At 50.9% G+C, this 18,126-nt stretch overlaps 1 protein-coding gene across 1 annotated transcript in view; it reads left to right on the forward strand.

The window, feature by feature from the left end:
* LOC114683379 (CDK5 and ABL1 enzyme substrate 1-like) overlaps positions 1-17,497 on the forward strand; it is a 61,809-nt gene extending 44,312 nt beyond the window's left edge. The window contains 3 exon segments of the mRNA XM_028857681.2: positions 10,097-10,203; positions 11,564-11,771; positions 16,272-17,497. Of these exon segments, the coding sequence (XP_028713514.1) occupies positions 10,097-10,203; positions 11,564-11,771; positions 16,272-16,412 (456 nt within the window). The 3' untranslated portion in view covers positions 16,413-17,497.
* The last annotated feature ends 629 nt before the right edge of the window (positions 17,498-18,126 follow it).

The following is an 18,126-nucleotide window of genomic DNA, read 5'->3' on the forward strand; positions in this document are numbered from 1 at the left end:
GTGGTTTCGGACCACCGGTCAGAGCACTTGTAGTTCAGAGTCCTGCTGAGCAACTTTCAAAGTCACTTAATTTAAAACGACCCCGTCCTCACTCTTACATACTCATCCCTCGCTCTTAGCACGATAACAAAATCACAGTTGTGTGTAGGTAGGGATTATTGGGTTTAAATGTTTTCAGGTTTGTTTTTTCCTATTCCATGATCTGTTCATTCAAGGAACAAAACCAAGATTCATTCATCGTCCCCAGATTCCAATGCTTAAATATTCAGTGACAAAAGCCTGTGCCCTTGTATTAAAGGAGCCACTGAAAAGTTGCCATTTACATGTATTTTCAGTGTGGGCCCCACTTTACCGATGAATGGTCACTTCATTAACTAACTTGGGCAGGAAACTGCGGCTCAGAATCCCAGTGGGACCCCTTGCTATTGACAGAAGTGGGGTGCTGAGTCTCCAGCTTCTGAGTCGGGCTCTGCTCGCTGGTTTTGCCTGGCCGGTTCTGAATGGCCTGTCCCTGTGCAGTCCGCAGTGGGACCTCAGGGCAGGATGTGAGGCCCGTTCTCTAGCCGGAAGATTGACAGATGTCAGAGGTGTGAGACAGCATGAAGGTGTACTGCTTGCGGCCGATGGTGCGGTCCTGCAGGGCACTCCCCCATGGAGATGCCATCCTGTGGCAGCACTGACCCCCCTTTGACGACTGACCCCCCTTGACGAGCATGGCCAGATCCCAGTTGCCCCCTTACTTCACTGCGAGCTCTGAAGCTCTGGGCCACAGTCTGCAGACTCACAGCACACAGCTCATTTGCCCTCCTTAGACACTTGGATGACATCCAGGTGAGAGTGCATGTCCCGCCCTCCTCAGCCTGTGTCCCCAAGTGGGCCGTTTTTCACGTGCTGGCGTTGGGCTTCTGGAAGAGTCCGTGTTTTACCGAATGCCGCCACTCTTTGGCTGCATTTCCCAGCCCAGGCCGTGAGGCTTCTCTCCTCCTATTCTGACCCCAGGCGTGGTACTTTTGATAAAAGACAGGACATCCATTCTTTAGTGTTATCACTTAAATTGTTGACAGTGTGTGACAGACAGCTTCAGGCCAGCTTCTGCAGCTCACAGGAGCCTACAGGCTACAGGGGATTTACACTCACCTTGTAGGAACTAGAGTGCAGGACTCTACTGTCATGGGTTTGCTCGACTTTTGTATGCTGGGGAGCAAATCTAGAATTTGCTCGTTCCGCAAATTTAGTTGCCGCCCTACTATGTGCTTCCTCATTTATCAGAGAACTGTCAGCCAGAGTCCCCTCTCATTGGCCTTAGAATGAGTGGGAAAGTCCAACAGCGAAGATGTGGACAAATGACTGACTGTGGTTGTGAGGAGGGTGTGGAAGATGTGAAAAAGTGATAGGAGTTGACTAGGTCGGAGTTGGGTTCCCTGTGGGAAGGCAAGGGTGTGTGCAGAGTGGAGTTGAGACCATAGAGTGACAAGCCTGCACCTGTAACAGGCCGGTGACTCCCAGAGGGACAGTAAGAGTTGGGGTTATCTGAGCAGGTTGCTAAAGGGCCTCAGTAGAAGCCTGGGGCACATGAGGAGGAATGGGAAGCTCTGCTCAACCCGACGGCCTTCCCGTGAGGTCGATGCAGGTCTCAGGCTGGGCTCCGCTCTCTGCTCAACCCGACAGCCTTCCCGTGAGGTCGATGCAGGTCTCAGGCTGGCCTGCTGGCTGCTCAACCCGACAGCCTTCCCGTGAGGTCGATGCAGGATTGTGAGGCTGGGCCTGCTGTCTGCTCAACCCGACAGCCTTCCCGTGAGGTCGATGCAGGTCTCAGGCTGGGCTCCGCTGCCTGCAGGCCCAGTGCTTCCCGCTACAGCTTCTGCTGGCTCGTGGGAGCAGGTCCTAGGGACGCTCTGGATCCTGCTGCCTCAGCGTCACCTTCTCAGGCCACCGTCCAGGCTGCACATCCCCGTGGAGAACCAGGCCTGAGACCTTGGGATGATCGTCTCCTGTTTGAGGAAGTGCTGTGGAATTTCAGGCTCCACTACAGCCATTTTACGTGTGTAGTCTCATGAACTCGGTCACTAAATCTCAATATAGATTTAGACTGTTTTCCGATTCCCAGCTTCGCTAACGGCAGCACTGTCCTGACTTCTGAGACTGTTTAGTGTTTCACTTATCCTGAAAGTTTGTGAAATGGAAATACAGGCAGTATACTCTCTTCGGTCTGTCCTCCACACACACAGCGTGGTGTTAGTGAGAGTCTCCCGGGGTTGTGCTGGATTGCTGACAGCGTTGGATGGACACAGTTTGTTCATCCTCCCGTGGTCGGCCATTTGGTTGTCTCTGGTGAGGGGCTCTCATGAAACCGCTGTCAGTATCCCTGTAGGTGGCTCCTCGTGGGCCTGCACTTCCGCTTTGCTTGGATGAGTCCCTGCAGGGGTCATTCAGCGTCACTCCTCCAGGCTGTAGTTGGACATGTGTCTTCTCTGCTGTGGGTCTAAGGATGGGTCTGCAGGTGAAGTCCCGCTTCCGGAGTGGAAATGACACTGAGGTGACCCGCAGGTCACGCTCACACCTAGCCATCATGAAAAGGCAAAAGTCAGACGCTGGACTTGAAACCTCCCGGGGCAGGTGTGAAGGCCACGGCTAGCTGCACCTGTGGTTCAGGCTGCGCATTTCTAGAACGTGACCACAGACTGTGAAAGCGCGTCATAGCAGGAGACCACAGACCATGAGAGCATGTCAAGCTGCCCGCTGCATGCAGGTTCTTGCAGGGCATTAGCTAATGTGCAGCCAGCGGGCAGGAGGTCTGGTGTCAGGACCTCGCTTCCTGTGCTCCGTCCGGTGCCTGGTGGATAATTAAGTTTCACTGGAGAGTGACTGTGTATCATGAGAGCCTGCCAGCTTGTATTGACGGTGGTTTTCACTGTCACCTGGTCTCCCCTCCTTTATGGGTGTAGAAAGCAATTAAGAAGAGAATATGAGAAAGCTCTGTGGTAAGGTCAACAAAATCAACCCTGTGTGAATGGATCAGTGAACGCTTTTTTTTTTTCTTTTCTCATACTGCTTTGACATTAGAAAACTGACATTCTTAATGATGTCCCTAGACACCCACATCTGGACAGAACACCTGTTGGATGGGTCTCTGGCATATTCCTCTTATTCCATTTACCTAATAGCAGAGTCTGAGTCCTCTGGCAAGCCCACACAGCGTCCTTGAAAATCCCCCGTGAGCTGTAGAAATTTATCTTAGGATCCAGTTTTCCAGTGCACTGTGAGATGCTGAGCAGTGGAAAGTAACGGACTCGTGAAAGGATCCATCAGGCCTGCCCCGCTTGGCGGCTGGACTCTGCCCTCACCCCTGTAAGAGAATTTTTATTCTTGTTGCTTGTTTTCACTAAGAGTTATACTGGCGGCTTAGGCGCCCACCTGCCTGCAGAATACCCATGGCTTGAAGCATCTGCTGTCCATCACAGGTCCGACAGTGAGCGTGCCTCAGAAGGCACAGCGACCCACAGCATGACCCTCCCCATGTGTCAGTGAGAGCTGTGCACTGCTTCCTTCAAGGCTCCGCTGTTTGGAATCCGCGGGGCAGACAACAGCAGAGGCTGCCCATCCGCACAGTTCCCTTATCACTCACCGTTGTCCTCAGAAAGCGGATTAAATGCACGGGACAGCTGAAATGCCCATCTGCCGTTGTTAGATGGATTCGGTCCCCGGCGCCCCTGCCCAATTACCTGAACAAGCAGAACATCTGCTTTCGGCTGCCCCGCTGAACTGGGAATGTTGATGGTTCTCGGACAAGTGCAGTCGAGGCAGAAGCTGGAAGGAGTTGCTCAGATCCCCTGCTACTCCTCCTTCCATTTAAGGTATGGTAGGGAAACTGAGGTAGCCTTCCTTCCTTGGAACATTCCCACCAGGATAGGGGTGAATTCTGGCCCCGAGAGACAGTAGCAGAGGAGGCAGCATGCATGCCCCTGTTCAGAGCTGCTTATGAGAGCAATCGGACTGTCGGCCCAGAGGAGGGAGGCCAGAGCTCCACCAGCCAGCTGCCTGTCCGTGCCCCCCCCCCCCACCGGCCTCCAGCATCGTTATTGAGGTGTATGGCTCCCTCCCTCTGCCACTGCACTCCAGGGGGCCTTCTCTGTGCAGCCTCCCAGCTGGTGCCATGAGCTGGAATGAGTCCAAGTTCACCTCCTTGGACTTCCTCTTTCAAGAGTCAAGGTGAGGTAATTATAAAAAGCGTGCACCCCCGTGTCTACACAGACGGGGTAGACACTTCTGCCTAAGTAACTAAATTGTAGGCTTTTCATCTTTTTCAGGGTCATGTCTCTCTCTCCTCCTCTCCCTCTCTCCTCCCCTCCTCCCTCCCTGCCTCTGCTGAGGGCAGGCCGGGCTCCTTAGTAAAGCACATTGCTTTGGAAGTTGCTGTCTTTGGGCGGGGTCCTCCCCTCTGCCGACCCTCCTCTTCTCCTTTACACAGCTGAATGCACACTGCCTCCTGCAGCCAGAGAGCTGCAGACAGGTGTGTCCAGGGACCTCACTTTGGGCACTTGATCGGAAATGGAAGTGCTGAGGACCAGTACTGCCCATCTGTCCTGCAGCCTGGAATTAGGTGATGATGCGCTGAGCTTCCGGGCCAGGAAGGAGCTGCACCCTGTTTAATTAGCACTTGGATTTATAGTAACACACCTGGCAAAATCCAGCCTTGCAAGTCTTTTTTTTATTAAAAAATTTTTTTTCATTCATTTTACACACCAAAGATTCCCCTCTTCCCTCCTCCTGCCCCCCCAGCCTCCCCCCTCAACCCACCCCCTACTCCCCCACACACAAGGAGGCACGTCCAGTAGAGGCAAGTCCAAGCCCTTCCCCCTGCCTCAAGGCTGCATGATGTGTCCCATCATATGTAGTGGGCTCCCAAAAGCCCCCTCATGCACCGGGGGTGGATTCTGATTCTACCTCCAGGGGCCCCCCAACTGGTGTGTTAGACTGATAGGTGAGCTGAAAGCATCAGCTTTGTGTTTCATTCATTCTCCCCCAAGCCGGAAAGGGTGGCTAGCAGGAGCTGGGGACCCCGAGCCTCTTTGGCTACTGCCATCCCTACAGTGGTCACTTGGCTGGCTAGGAGGACTGGCCTCTAAGGGTCCTCTTACAACTCCCTCAAGAGAGGCTGATGTCAGTTGTCAGAGCTCGCCATACTCTGGTCTCCACAGGGACCTGTAGCTCAGAAGACATGACGACTTCATCCCTCTGACACCTGCTAGGGTAGAGGGTGGCCCACTCCTCCTGATTAACCCAGGCAGGTGAGTGAGCAGGTCACAGGGACAGCCTCCCCCCCATCGGGTGTCCTGTGGCCATCAGCACAAAGCAGGCATCTGGTGGAGATGCCAGAGGAGGCAACTGAGGCCTAAGTATTTCAGCGGTGTGCTCCAGGCTACCTGGATACCATGAGGCAGAGCTGAGTGTAAAACCAGATCTCTGGCTGAGTCTCCCTGAGAAGAGGAACCATAGGAAGACCAGAAGGAGAGCTGCCACACACAGGGGAAGTGCCTGGGAAGGCCTCCTGCAGACCAGGGTTGACTCTTGGAGGATGAGTTGGCGCTGGGGCAGGGGGCTGAACTCTCAGCCTGGGGGACGGGGAGGGTCAGAGTCTAGTAATGCCGCACAGCAGCACTGTTAGGTACAAGTCATGACTGTGGCCGGGACTGTGGCCCGGACTGTGGCCGGGACTGTCCCCCTAAGAGAGGCTGTGACTTCCTGTGACCTTAGGATGTTGTTTGATCTGCACCAGGCTCTGTGCAGATGTACATGAGGTAAAGTGAGGTGAGCAGAGAATAATGTTCCTGATCTGACATGATCGTGCCCGTAGAAAGGGGCAGGAAAGAGAGCGGATGCTGTAGTGAAGCATCGTCAGTCTTGGGTATCGGAAGCTTGGGAGGGTCAAGGAGGGTTCTGGAGACAGAGTAACCTGCCCAGAGTGCAGGCTTCCAGCTAAGTCTCTAGGGCAGCCTGCAGTTGTCATAGCTACCAGGTTGTGGGAGCTTGTTACAGCAAGCCAGGAAACCAAAGTGGCCACTTCCTGTTCTCAGCCAGCCTCTCAGAGCACAGCTGACCACCATCTTCTCCCATCGTGTCCTAGAGACATTTCACTGCCCACCCCCAACCTCAAAATAGACCGAGGCAGACAGCTACAGTGACTGTTACCGGGCACTTGCCTCAGTGACGTGGGCTGTCACAAGCCTGCAGCTGTCCACGTACACTGATGCCTTTAGCATACAGCAGTCTCCCTCTAGGATCCTGGTCCACTGGTCCCACCTGGCCATGTGCCAATCTCAGACTTCATGTGAGGAACATCTTTATTTGGGCTTCCTCTGTCACTCCCCCTGAGGACATCATCTTGGCAGTCAGATGCTGAGGCTGTGAGGAGAGACTGCCTCCCTGAAGATGGAGTAAGGGGTTTCTTGTCTACGCAGTGGCTGTTACTGGGCTTTGACTGAAAGGTGATGGTTGCAGAGAACCCTCCACACACCTCAGAGTGTATTGTCTAACTTAGGAAAGACGCATGGTGGTGCATCCCATCATCTCAGCACTCGAGGCTAAGGCAGGAGGACTGAGTTTAAGGCCAGCCTGGGCTATATAGTGAGACTTGTGAAGCCCAAATAAATGAGCAAGTCAAATGCCAGATTGGGGCCAAGCGTAGTTGGAAGGTTTCTCTTGATCCCACCTGGCCCTGCAGTGCCTCAGCTGCTCATAAAATAATCATTCAGAGGCTTAATATTATTTACAAACTGTATGGCCCATGACAGGCTTCTTGCTAGCTAATGCTTATAACGTAACACATTTCTATAAGTTGCCACGTGGCTGTGGCTTACCGGTACTTTCACATCTTGCTTCTTCTCCTGGCTGTGCTGGCATCTCTGAAACCTTCCGACTGCAGCCAAGCCTTATGTTTAGTGAGTGCTGGGGACAGGTCACGAGGACATGGGACTGCAGCTGGAAACAAGCACACGGTGGCTGAGTGGTGGAGGATGTCACGTGGGCCTGCAGGTGGCATCCCTGTGACCTTGAGAGTTTTGCCATCCAGGTACTTAGAACATCTACCAAAGTCTGGGCTGAGGGTCTCACATCAACACTCAGTGCCCAGCCTGAACTCACCCCACTACCAGGAAGGACACTCAAGCTCCTTACCCCAAGAGCAAGGATGAGGCCACTTTTAACTGTAACTGTGTGTCACAGTTCACTGCAAAGCTCAGCACCGACTCTGGGTGGTCCTGTTGAGAAAGTGCTTGCCTTGGGAGCCTGAAGACCTGAGTTCAGTCCTTGTGAAAAGGGCTGGGCATGGTAGCACATTTGTAATTCCAGTTTTGGGGAGGTGGAGAAAAGGAAGGATCCCCTAAAGCTCCCTGGCTGGTTAGCCTAGCCTAATTAGTGAGCTCCAAGTCAGTGAAGGACCCTATCTCAAAGTGGTGGACAGTATTCCTAAGGATGCTGCTGAGATTGTCCTCTGGCTCCATGTGTGCTTGTAAACACACACACACACACACACACACACACACACACACACACACACACACACAACTTTCAAAGGTGGGTGGTAGTTATTAGAGTAGGTTCTAACCAGAGAATATTTGGGAACACTAGCAGAATAAGAATGATCCCCAAGTCACCTAGGGAGCCTTGCCTATGGGATCAGGACTCTAGTTTCTGACCAACAACCAGGACTAGTTCCCACTACCAACAGGTAACTACCACAGTTGGGAACCCACCGCCACTAATGGCTGCCAACCATGCTGCCCTTGCTGTGGTCTACACCTACAAAATGGACATCTAAAGCTAGTGAGCTAGAACTTCTCAACTACTCTTGGTAGCAGAAATAACAGAGATGCCACCTCTTCTGCAGCCAGAAATGCATTTGTCATCCTAGCTGCAAGAGAGTCAGGAAACATAACTGGTAGTTTCCTGGAGTCAAGCTTCCAGGATGAAGCTGAATGTTTAGGGAAGGTTAGTCATAGGGAAAGCAACCTGTGCTCTAGGGAACTTAGCAGGATGAGTCCCAAGATGCAGCATCACAGAGTAAATTGGAAAGGAATGTTAGTTGGCAAGATAATCTGATATGCAAGTCCCTGGACTTCAGACATAGAAGTCAACTAAGAAATAAGTCATGGGTGCCTAGACCAGAGGTTGAGTGACTTTGACTTGCTAAGGTGGCTACTTCTTTAGCTGTGTCTGCATCCACACCTCTTTGTGACAGCCTCATGAGAAGGGAGCTACTGCCAGCTGTTCATTGTCTGATTAGGGAAGAACAGCCTGGAAGACATTGTGTAAGGGGAGCTGAAGGTACCAAAGGGGAGGTCAGGATCTCACTCCTGGCCATGCCTGCAGCTTGTCAAGCCTGGGACAAGCTTCTCCACCATCCTGGGCTTCAGTTCCCTCACCTGTAAGTTGAGATGGGTGCATTCAAAGAGAAGCATTGGCGCATACTTGCATGTATCCCACATCAGTCGGCTGCAGTGGTTACCTCAGGAAAGGATCTGGGCCTCTCATTTCCTCAAATGTTTGGACAGACCTGTTGGAAAATTCAAATGCTCATTTGCATTGCTTGCCCTGGTTTGGTGTTACTCATCTGATTTCTCATCTCCCCAAGTGTCACACAGGTGTGAGCTGGATTAGCAGAACCAAGTTAATACTGCTACAGTTAGTATTTATGCTCCAGAGAAGGAAAATGCCATTGAGATCACTTTTCATTGGCTCGATGTTGCTTTTAGCTGCCACCAAATGCAGTTCATGTGTCTATTCTAAGTCTTGTCAAGCTGGGGTATAGCTTAGTGGTATAGCACTTGCCAGGGCATGCCTAAAGCCCTGGGTTCAAGTCTCAGCACTGCCAAAATCTAAAACTTCATTAAGCATCACATCAAACCACGTGTTCAGAGAAGCCTACCAACATTAGTCACAGTCAATAAGAAATGCTGGATGGATTTTGCTAGTAGTGGGTCATCCCTGGGGCCGGGTGGCCTTCACATAATTTCCTACAGAAAGCAGTGGCTTGCTGAGGGTGGCTTCTGTTGTCAGCCTAAAGTGTGCTGGCCCTGAGCAGGTGCACTTTTGAGATGAGATGAGACTTAAATACAAATTCAGGGCTAAATATGCAGAGCACTGAGGAGCAAGGGTACCCAGAATACTCCCAAGGGCTCAAAGGAACCTGTCTTGGCAATAAGCAGAATTCAAGCAAGGGACTGTTGATAATGTTACCATTGCATACATATAATGGAATGCCACTCTCCCTCTGAGGGACATTCATACACGATGCCACCTGAACCTTGAAACATTAACACTGAAAGAAACCTGTGATGGAAAAAGCAAATATGTTGTTCTACTTACATGAGACAAAAGTTAGCTGGGGGCTGGTGAGGTGGCTAAGGAGGTAAGGATGCTTGTCACCAAGCCAGGCAACCAGAGTTTGACTTCCTGAACTCACATGCTAGGAGGAGAGAACCAACCTCCCACCCTCACACACAAAACATGGCAAACACAGTCATGTACATTTGTACATACACAAACCAATGTTTAAAAAAGTATCTGGACATGGTACTCACATATGTAATCCCAGCAGGAAGAATGCAGAGTTCAAAGCCAGGCTTGACTACCTAGAGACCTGTCTCAAAAACAAACAACGAACAATGATGCTTGCCTGGGCTCGAGAGTAAACAGGGAGATGTTCTGTGGAATACTGGATATGGCGGTGGTAATGGTTGCATAACTGTGTTAATGTCCTTAATGCCACTAAATGGTGCCTTAAAATGGTGAATTTTATGCATAATTTGTCAAATTTTACAAAAACATATTTAAATGGTAGCTAGAATATGCTGAGCATCTATATAATGTGCAAAGAATCGTACAGAGCATCTTTCGTGGTTCCCACAATAACCATGGGAGGTAGAATGTGAGATGTGGGATGATGAGGGGTGAGGGTGGAGCTTTGAATCCTGCTGGTGTGGACAGCAGGCGGAGAGAGCCACTCTCTAAGGCCTACTGGCTGCTTCGGCCTAACCTGGACATTGTTAGTACGCCTGACCCATGGTTGCAGTGACGTTTCTTGCCTCCTCTATTACAGACCACAGTGATTGACTACGTGAAGCCCTCAGATCTCAAGAAGGACATGAATGAAACCTTCAAGGAAAAGTTTCCTCACATTAAGTTAACACTCAGCAAAATCAGGAGGTATGAGAGCTGCATATCACCCGGAACTTTCCCACCAGGCTCCTTCCAGCACGCTGTAGGCTCACATTGTACTATAGTTTTCCTTGTTCCTCAGGAAAAGAAATGTAGTCACGTTCACCAGACACTCTTCCGCTGCTGGCCGACTCATGCCTGGATGTTGTGGGAGAGCCCAGGGCATCAGGCATCCGGCCAAGCTCCTGACCCTCTAGTTGACACAGCTCTTAGGAAGACATTCATTCAGTGAGAAAATCATTTCATGCTGTGTGCCTGCAGCTTGCCAGCTCAGTAAGACTGAGGTTATAAAAAGCAGCGAGGATGGAGCTGGGGGCGGGCTCAGTTGGTAGAGTGCTGGGCTTTCATGTACAGAGCTTGGGTTCAAGCTCCCTCACTACACAACCCAGCCGTGATTATAGTCCCTTGATCCCAGCACTTGGGAGACAGAGGCAGAAATGTGAAATCAGCCTAGGATACATGAGTCATATCTAAAAACACAAACTAGAATGGGCAGCACTCAGGTCTTGGCTTTCTGAGGTGCAGGCAAAACAGAAGTGCATAGAATTGGCACCTTTGGGCATGAGATAACTCCACCTAACTAGACATGACTTCAAGGCCCTATCTTTGAGCAGCCACCAAAATGGCCAAAACAGAGAGACAGGCTCAGATTTCCCATACAGATGATTGGATGGGTTTGTGGTGACCCACATCTGCCAGCCACTCAACCGTGCCAACTTAGAGATGTGCTGACTCATGTTGTGGTGTCCACACCAGGCCTCCAACATCGCCGGCATGCGCTCACCACCTCTGAGATGCTGGAGTATGTGCAGGGCTTACCCTAGTGTGCATCCTAATGCAGATTTGATTCTGGCATGTTCCAAACCAAGGAATAAGAAAAAGCAAGCATCCATGCTCTGTCCATTTGCTAGACAGCTTTCCCAAAGTTTTTCCTTTAGCCAAACACTTCTACCTGACTTAGAGTCTAATTAACAATTGGCAGAACTTAGATCAAGCACCTGATATAGCTCTAAAATAGTGTGGATCCCTTTCTTCACTTTGAGGAGCCCCCCTCTTTTCCTGGGGACTCAGATATACACTGTTCAGTGGTATCCTTCCATGCCTGTTTTTTGGAGTGCTGCCTTCCCGGAATCCTTGGAAGTGGTGATGCTGTGCTGTGTCTGTGTCGGGTGACCCACAGACGGGCCAGAGCCCTAGAGTTCCACGGTTTGCTCCCACATCTACTGTGGATTAACCTCGGCCTACATCCCCCGGTGGGAGGGAAATAGAGAAAATGCTTTCTGTGTGGTGTCATAGTCTTGTGGGTCCCCTGAGCTCTCTCAGGACTCTGCTTCCTGTCTTTTTCTAGTCTGAAGAGAGAGATGCGGAAGCTTGCCCAGGAGGACTGTGGCTTTGAGGAGCCCACAGTGGCCATGGCCTTTGTCTACTTTGAGAAGCTCGCTCTCAAGGGGAAACTGAACAAGCAGAACCGGAAGCTCTGTGCTGGAGCGTGTGTGCTGTTAGCAGCCAAGGTCGGAAGTGACCTCAAAAAGCACGAAGTCAAGCATCTAATTGATGTAAGTGAGCTGGGTCTTGATGGGGGTGGGAGGTTTCCTCACATTGAGTTAACACTCAGCACTCAGCCCAGGGGTCCCCTGCCAGGCAGATGGACCTTAATGTTGAGTAGAGATGAGGGCTGTAAAATAATTTGTAGAAGAAATGGATGATCTACCTGGACAAGATGAAAAAGCCACCATTAGGGTCGTGACCTAAAAACCCTTCTCAAAAAAAAAAAAAAAAGTAAAACGAAAAAGCAAAACAACAACAGAAAACAAACAAACAAACAAAAAACCCTTCTCAGATAGCGTGAGTGATAAAGTTATTCTCACAGCCAGAAAAGCCATGTGTCTTAGATAGGGTTTCTATAGCTGTGAAGAGACACCATGACCACAGCAATTCTTTTTTTTTTTTTTTTTTTTTTTTTTTTTTGGTTTTTCGAGACAGGGTTTCTCTGTGTAGCTTTGCGCCTTTCCTGGAACTCACTTGGTAGCCCAGGCTGGCCTCGAACTCACAGAGATCCGCCTGGCTCTGCCTCCCGAGTGCTGGGACTAAAGGTGTGCGCCACCAACGCCCGGCTTTTTTTTTTTTTGGAACATTTTTTTTTTCCTTTTCTCCGAGACAGGGTTTCTCTATGCAGTTTTGGAGCCTGTCCTGGAATTTGCTCTGTAGACCAGGCTGGTCTCGAGCTCACAGAGATCCGCTTACCTCTACCTTCCTAGTGCTGGGATTAAAGGCTTGCGCCACCACCACCCGGCAGCAATTCTTATAAAGGAAAACATTTAATGGGGGCAGCTTACAGTTTCATCACAGTGGGACATGGCGGCATGCAGATGGACATGGTGCTGGAGAAGGAGCCGAGAGTTCTACATCTTGATCTGTGGATTGATACACTGGGTGTAGTTTGAGCATAGGAGACCTCAAAGCCCACCCCGACAGAGACACACTTCCTCCAAAAAGGCCACACCTACTCCAATCAGGCCATGCCTGCTAATAGTGCCACTCCCTTTGGGGACAATTTTCTTTCAACCACCACACATGGTAATCATGAGAGTATTGTGAGCGGTGTGACTCCAGAACACCATCAGAAATGCTGGGTTCGGAGTGATGATGTGGCCTTACTTCTAAAGGACAGCCCCACCAAACAAGGACACCCTGACGGCCTAGGGTGGGTTTATGAACACCTGTTTTAACATAGAGTGTAGGCGGGCTTTGTGGTTATAGGCCATGAGCTTGGGAGGCTAAGGTGGGAGGACCAAAGTTCAAAGCCAGCCAGGACAGCCTGGGCAGACCCTGTCCCAAAGTGAAAGGAGTGGGGAGATGTGGCATGATGGCAGAGTGCATGCCTCGCATGTGCGGCCCTAGGTTCCCATTCCTAGTACACAAGTGTGTGTGTGTGTGCATGCGCACTGGAGTGTATAAATCAAAAAAGAAAAGCAGAGCAAGAGCCAACTGCCATTGAAAAGCGGGTTATTACTCCCAGTTCCGAGAGGAAGGACCTCTCCGTAGGCACCTGTAGCACAACTATGGACCAGGTGGCCCAAAGGACAGTTTAAACTGACTTCCCATCGCTGTAAAAGCCGGCAAGTCCAAGGTCCATTCCTGGCTTACATGTGCCCTTTTTTCTGAATCTGGTCTCCCTTAAGGTCACCAAGCTCACCAAGGCCACCCAGCTCCTCTGAGTTCTCCTAACTGCACTTCACTGGGGCCCAAGCCAGCAGCACTCATTTGTGAGGGACAGACAGACACTCAGTGCATATGACCAGAACCCCTGGGGCCATGGGGGCAGAAGGAAAGGGGAGGACTGTGGGCAGGAGCCTTCATTATTGTTTCCAGAAAGGGGTGCCTGCCAGGCAGGTGTGCAGGCTTAGGAACGCCCAGTTTGAAGAACGCCTATCAGTGCTGGGCCGCCTGCAGGCGGATGGAGTGAAGGAAGGATCTGGGACTCCTCATCGATTCGCTTGCGTTTTAAAAGCATGCTCACGAGGAGTTGTCCACTGGTGCCGATTGGAGCATTTAAGGAGCCAGTGTTTATAAATGCTCAAAGCCCAGCACACATAACTAAGTGCCCTATAAATGTTAGCAATTTTGCGTCCAACCAGAAGTGATTGTCCAGCTCACTGCTGAAGTCCCGAGGCTCTGCTGTTCTCTGGAGCCCTTGCAGACCTGGCTCCAGGATGGTCCCGGAGAGAGGCCGTCAAAGGCTGAGATCTCAGAGGAGCTGGAATCACCAGGTTTATGGGCAGGAATCACAGGCTCTGATGAGCAATCCTGAGCCTCAGGGAAGGTCTGCCAGGATGTCATATCAGGAACACAGGGCCGTGACTAAACTGTTGGGCAGTAGGAAGAGAGTGCCCAGGAAAGGCAGGGACAGCAAAGAGGCCGGCTGTCGCAGGCACAGACAGATGGTGGGTGCGATGCCCTAGACATCTCACTGCCCGCTGTCTGTGATGAAGAGAGTAAGGTAGGTATTTGGTGTATATTTTTAAGAAAGAGTATTATTTATGTCATGGTTTCCTAGTTTTCAGAAGTGGTGCCGGGTCCAGTGTGTGCAGTAGATGCAGTGATCCTTGGGTGCCAAATGAGCATCAACAGACTTAGACAGTTGTCCCCATTGGCATTCACATTGTTCTCCATTGACCTTTCCTGTTTTCAGTTACCCAAGTCAACCACAACCCCAATACTGCATAGAGAAGTCCTGAGGAGAGCCATTTCTAAGTTTTAGGCTGTGTACTAGTCTCAGCAGTGTGACGGAAGCCGCCCTCCCTGGGCCACCTCAGACATGAATGGTCCCCGTGTCCTGTGCAGCCACCTCGACTGGCTGCCCAAGCATCGCGGCGTCGGTCTGAGCCCCCCATGACAGCCTGTGTCACAGGGCCTTCATCTCACCTGCAGGCATCGCACGGCCAAGCCTGGGCAAGCAACAGAGAGCATTTGTGTAGCGTTCACTGCAGTACCGTTACCGTTTCAGTTGATCTTATAACTTGGGCACAATAAGTCAACCTTTGCCATAGATACACTATTTGATTGCATATCTATATGATGCGGTACTGTGGTTTCAGGATGTCCTCAGGGGTTCCCAGATAAAGTAGGAAATATACATATATGCATATAATTAATACATCTTCAGAAGTAATGCTAATACAGTTCTAAGTACTGTGCCACACAGCAGAATCTGGACGGCACCAACACAGACCAACACAGCGGTTCTGATCTGAAAGCAGCTCCCTAACGTGAGATCCCACCCCAGTTTTCCCACAGTACCATCAGCCACTGCGGCTAGATACTCCAGTAGCCAAAAGCCGAACTTGAGCTGAGACTGAGTGCTCTAGCAAAAGGGGGGACTTTCTGTGCCCCGGCTCCTCTTCTGTTTCTAATCCTGGAAGCCTGTATTGTTGAGTGGACAAGTGAGGAGCCGTTGGCCACTCAGCTGTTTAGAGGCGGGACAGCCTCACGGGGACTTGGGTCCCCACAAGTGAGAGGACAAGGCTGACTCACAAATCCTCACCTCGTGTCGTGCGAAGCTCTCCTGAGCTGCTCCCTGGCCAGCCTGCTCTGACCTCTAGGCCCCACTCACTTATAACAGGTGCAGTTAGAATCCCAGCTAGAGCCCCAGGGTGGTGGCACACGCCTTTAATTCCAGCACTAGGGTGAGGATGATCTCTGTGAGTTTGAGGCCAGCCTGGTCTACAGAGCAAGTTTCAGAACAGCTAGGGCTACACAGAGAAAGCTGTGTCAAAAAAACCCAATTTAAAAAAAAAAAAATCCCTGTTGGTTTTGCCTCAGCACAGCAGATGAACATCTTGACATCTTAAGTTGTGATCACCTGTAAAATGGGCATAAACGCAACATCAACTTTAAGAATGTTTGGAGTAGTAAATGGAGTTGTCACGGATCTCCAGACAGACCGCTGGCGCTCGGGAAGGTTTGCTGTCTGCTGCACCAGCACTCAGGCGGGGGACAGCCGGAACTAACCCTCCCCTCCGGTGTCTGCAGCACCGGCACTCAGGCCGGGGACAGCCGGGACTAACCCTCCCCTCCGGCACCTTGCCTGTAATGCACAGACGTGACTTGGGCATGTTTTCCTCACTCCTGGAACTCACCCTGAAATTTGATTTCCATTTCGGTGGTGTTGGGAGGGGACACTGAGGAGGACTTGTGCCATCTTTCGGGAGTTGATGTCTCCTGAACTAGAGTAGCTATAAGAGTAGCGTGTGAGGAGTGCGGCTGTGGCTGTGCATTCCTGGTTTCTGCACGGCATGGACCCAGCTGGCCCCTTCTGCTTCTCTCCCTGAGATGGAGCCGCACAGCCCTTTACCAGATGCAACTGCCTGACCTCCAGAACCTTTCTTCTTTTAAAATTCACCCAGTCTCTGGTGATCTGTCATAGCAATGGAGAGCAGATGCATCCGTGATAAATACTCACTGACTTGATAGTAGAAAAGTTGCACTTGGAAAAAAAAAAAAAACAAGCCTAAGTTGTTAAATGCAAAACTAAACTGGTTCTGTTGACTTTGCAGAAACTGGAAGAGAAGTTCCGACTGAACAGGAGAGAACTGATTGCCTTTGAGTTCCCAGTGTTGGTGGCCTTGGAATTTGCACTTCATCTGCCAGAGCACGAAGTCATGCCCCACTATAGACGCCTGATCCAGAGCTCCTAGCACAGGCCCTAGGAGGGCCAAGGACTGCTTCCTCCGAGTACCGTGAAGCCTCGCTTACTCCCAGAGACCAGAGTCGAGCTGAGCCTACCCAGAGAGTCTCCTTGCAGCTTTATTTTCACGGAGAAGATGTACCTGGACCTTGCTCGGGAGACGTCGCTCAGGCTCGCCAAGAGGAGGCATGTGCTGGGGATGCTGGAGGCCCTCCCGGGTCCCCACAGCCACAACTCAGTGCCCACGCTTCCTCCCAGGCACGTGTGAAGTTTGAAGCTGCTCAGGGCCTTTACTGCAGACTGGTTCTGACTGGGAGCACGCTGTGCTGGAGCGGAGGGAACCAAATGTGCAGGCTTGGGGGACGAGGCTTTAAAGTCCCCTCTCCCTGTGTCAAGAGTGTGCCAATCTATTTTTATATCTGCCATCGGAAGTGCACTTTCCCTGGGCACAAGGGTGTGGGTGTGCAGATGTCTGAGGGCCACTGTTACACTTGACCCCAAAGCCAATCCCCACCCTCTATGGAGCTGACTTGTAATGATTTCTAGGTGACAATGACTCAGATCCAGGGTGACATCTCTGCTCTTAGGAAATAACACTGTCTGTGAGGCTGTACCTGCCCCGCGCTGGACAGAGGCCACAGCTCTCGGTGTAGGACATGTCAGTGCAGAGCGGCGCTCCGACCTTCCTGCCGTCACACCACGGGCTTCTGTCTAAGCTCTGGCTCCTGCCTGTGGAGACATGAGGGCTGCACTCCATAGCATGTATTGATGTATGTTGTGCTCTATGTTAGAGTGCATAATGAGCGCGTTTATTGTGCTAAATACATATATATGTGTGTTTTATAAAAGTCTGTATTGGGGTAAGACGCATGATTGGTGTCTTGTGGCTCTTGCAGCTGGGACAAACGACATTTCGAGCTGTGGTTAAGTTGACTGTTAGTACAAAATTGTGACTTGTCCTGACTCGCTCTGGGACTGTCTGTTCTGAAGCATCAACCATGCTGTCACCTGGTCGCTACGCACGCAGGTGTAACTTACTGAAGAAAGCTTGTGGCCATGGATAAAGAATTAAAATATTTTGTTCTTTTACAGATACATAAATGTGTGTGTGAACATGTAAGTCTCAGTCACCTTCTCATAGTTAGACACTTCAACATTGCTGTTCACCACTGAAGGAAGTCAGGACAGGAACTCAGACAGGGCAGGAACCCGGGGGCAGGAGCTGATGCAGAGGCCATGGAGGGGTGCTGCTTACTGGCTTGCTTCACATGGCTTGCTCAACCTACCTTCTTATAGAACCCAGGACCACCAGTCCAGGGATGGCACCACCCACCATGGGCTGGGCCCTCCCCCATTGATCACTAAATGAGAAAATGCCTTACAGCTGAATCTCATGGAGGCATTTCCTCAGCTGAGGCTTCTTCCTGTAGTGACTAGCATGTGTCAGGTTGACATAAAAACCAGCCAGTCCACACCTCTGCAGCCAATTCCCTTGCATGCATGCCACCTCAGACCTCACCAGTTCTGGTGAGGTTGCAGACAGAGACCCCTCTACCTGGAGAAAGGAGAATGAGGAAAGCAAGTCTCCACAGCCGTTCTTAGTGGTGCTCAGAAGAATCTCAGTTCTACACCATGTAGTTTTGGTTTTTTAGAGACAGCCTCTCACTCTATAGCCCAAACTGAGCTCCAACTTGCAATCCTCCTTCCTCAGCCTCCCCAGTGTG

Source organism: Peromyscus leucopus, chromosome 19 (assembly GCF_004664715.2).
Source record: "Peromyscus leucopus breed LL Stock chromosome 19, UCI_PerLeu_2.1, whole genome shotgun sequence".
Lineage (NCBI taxonomy): Eukaryota > Metazoa > Chordata > Mammalia > Rodentia > Cricetidae > Peromyscus > Peromyscus leucopus.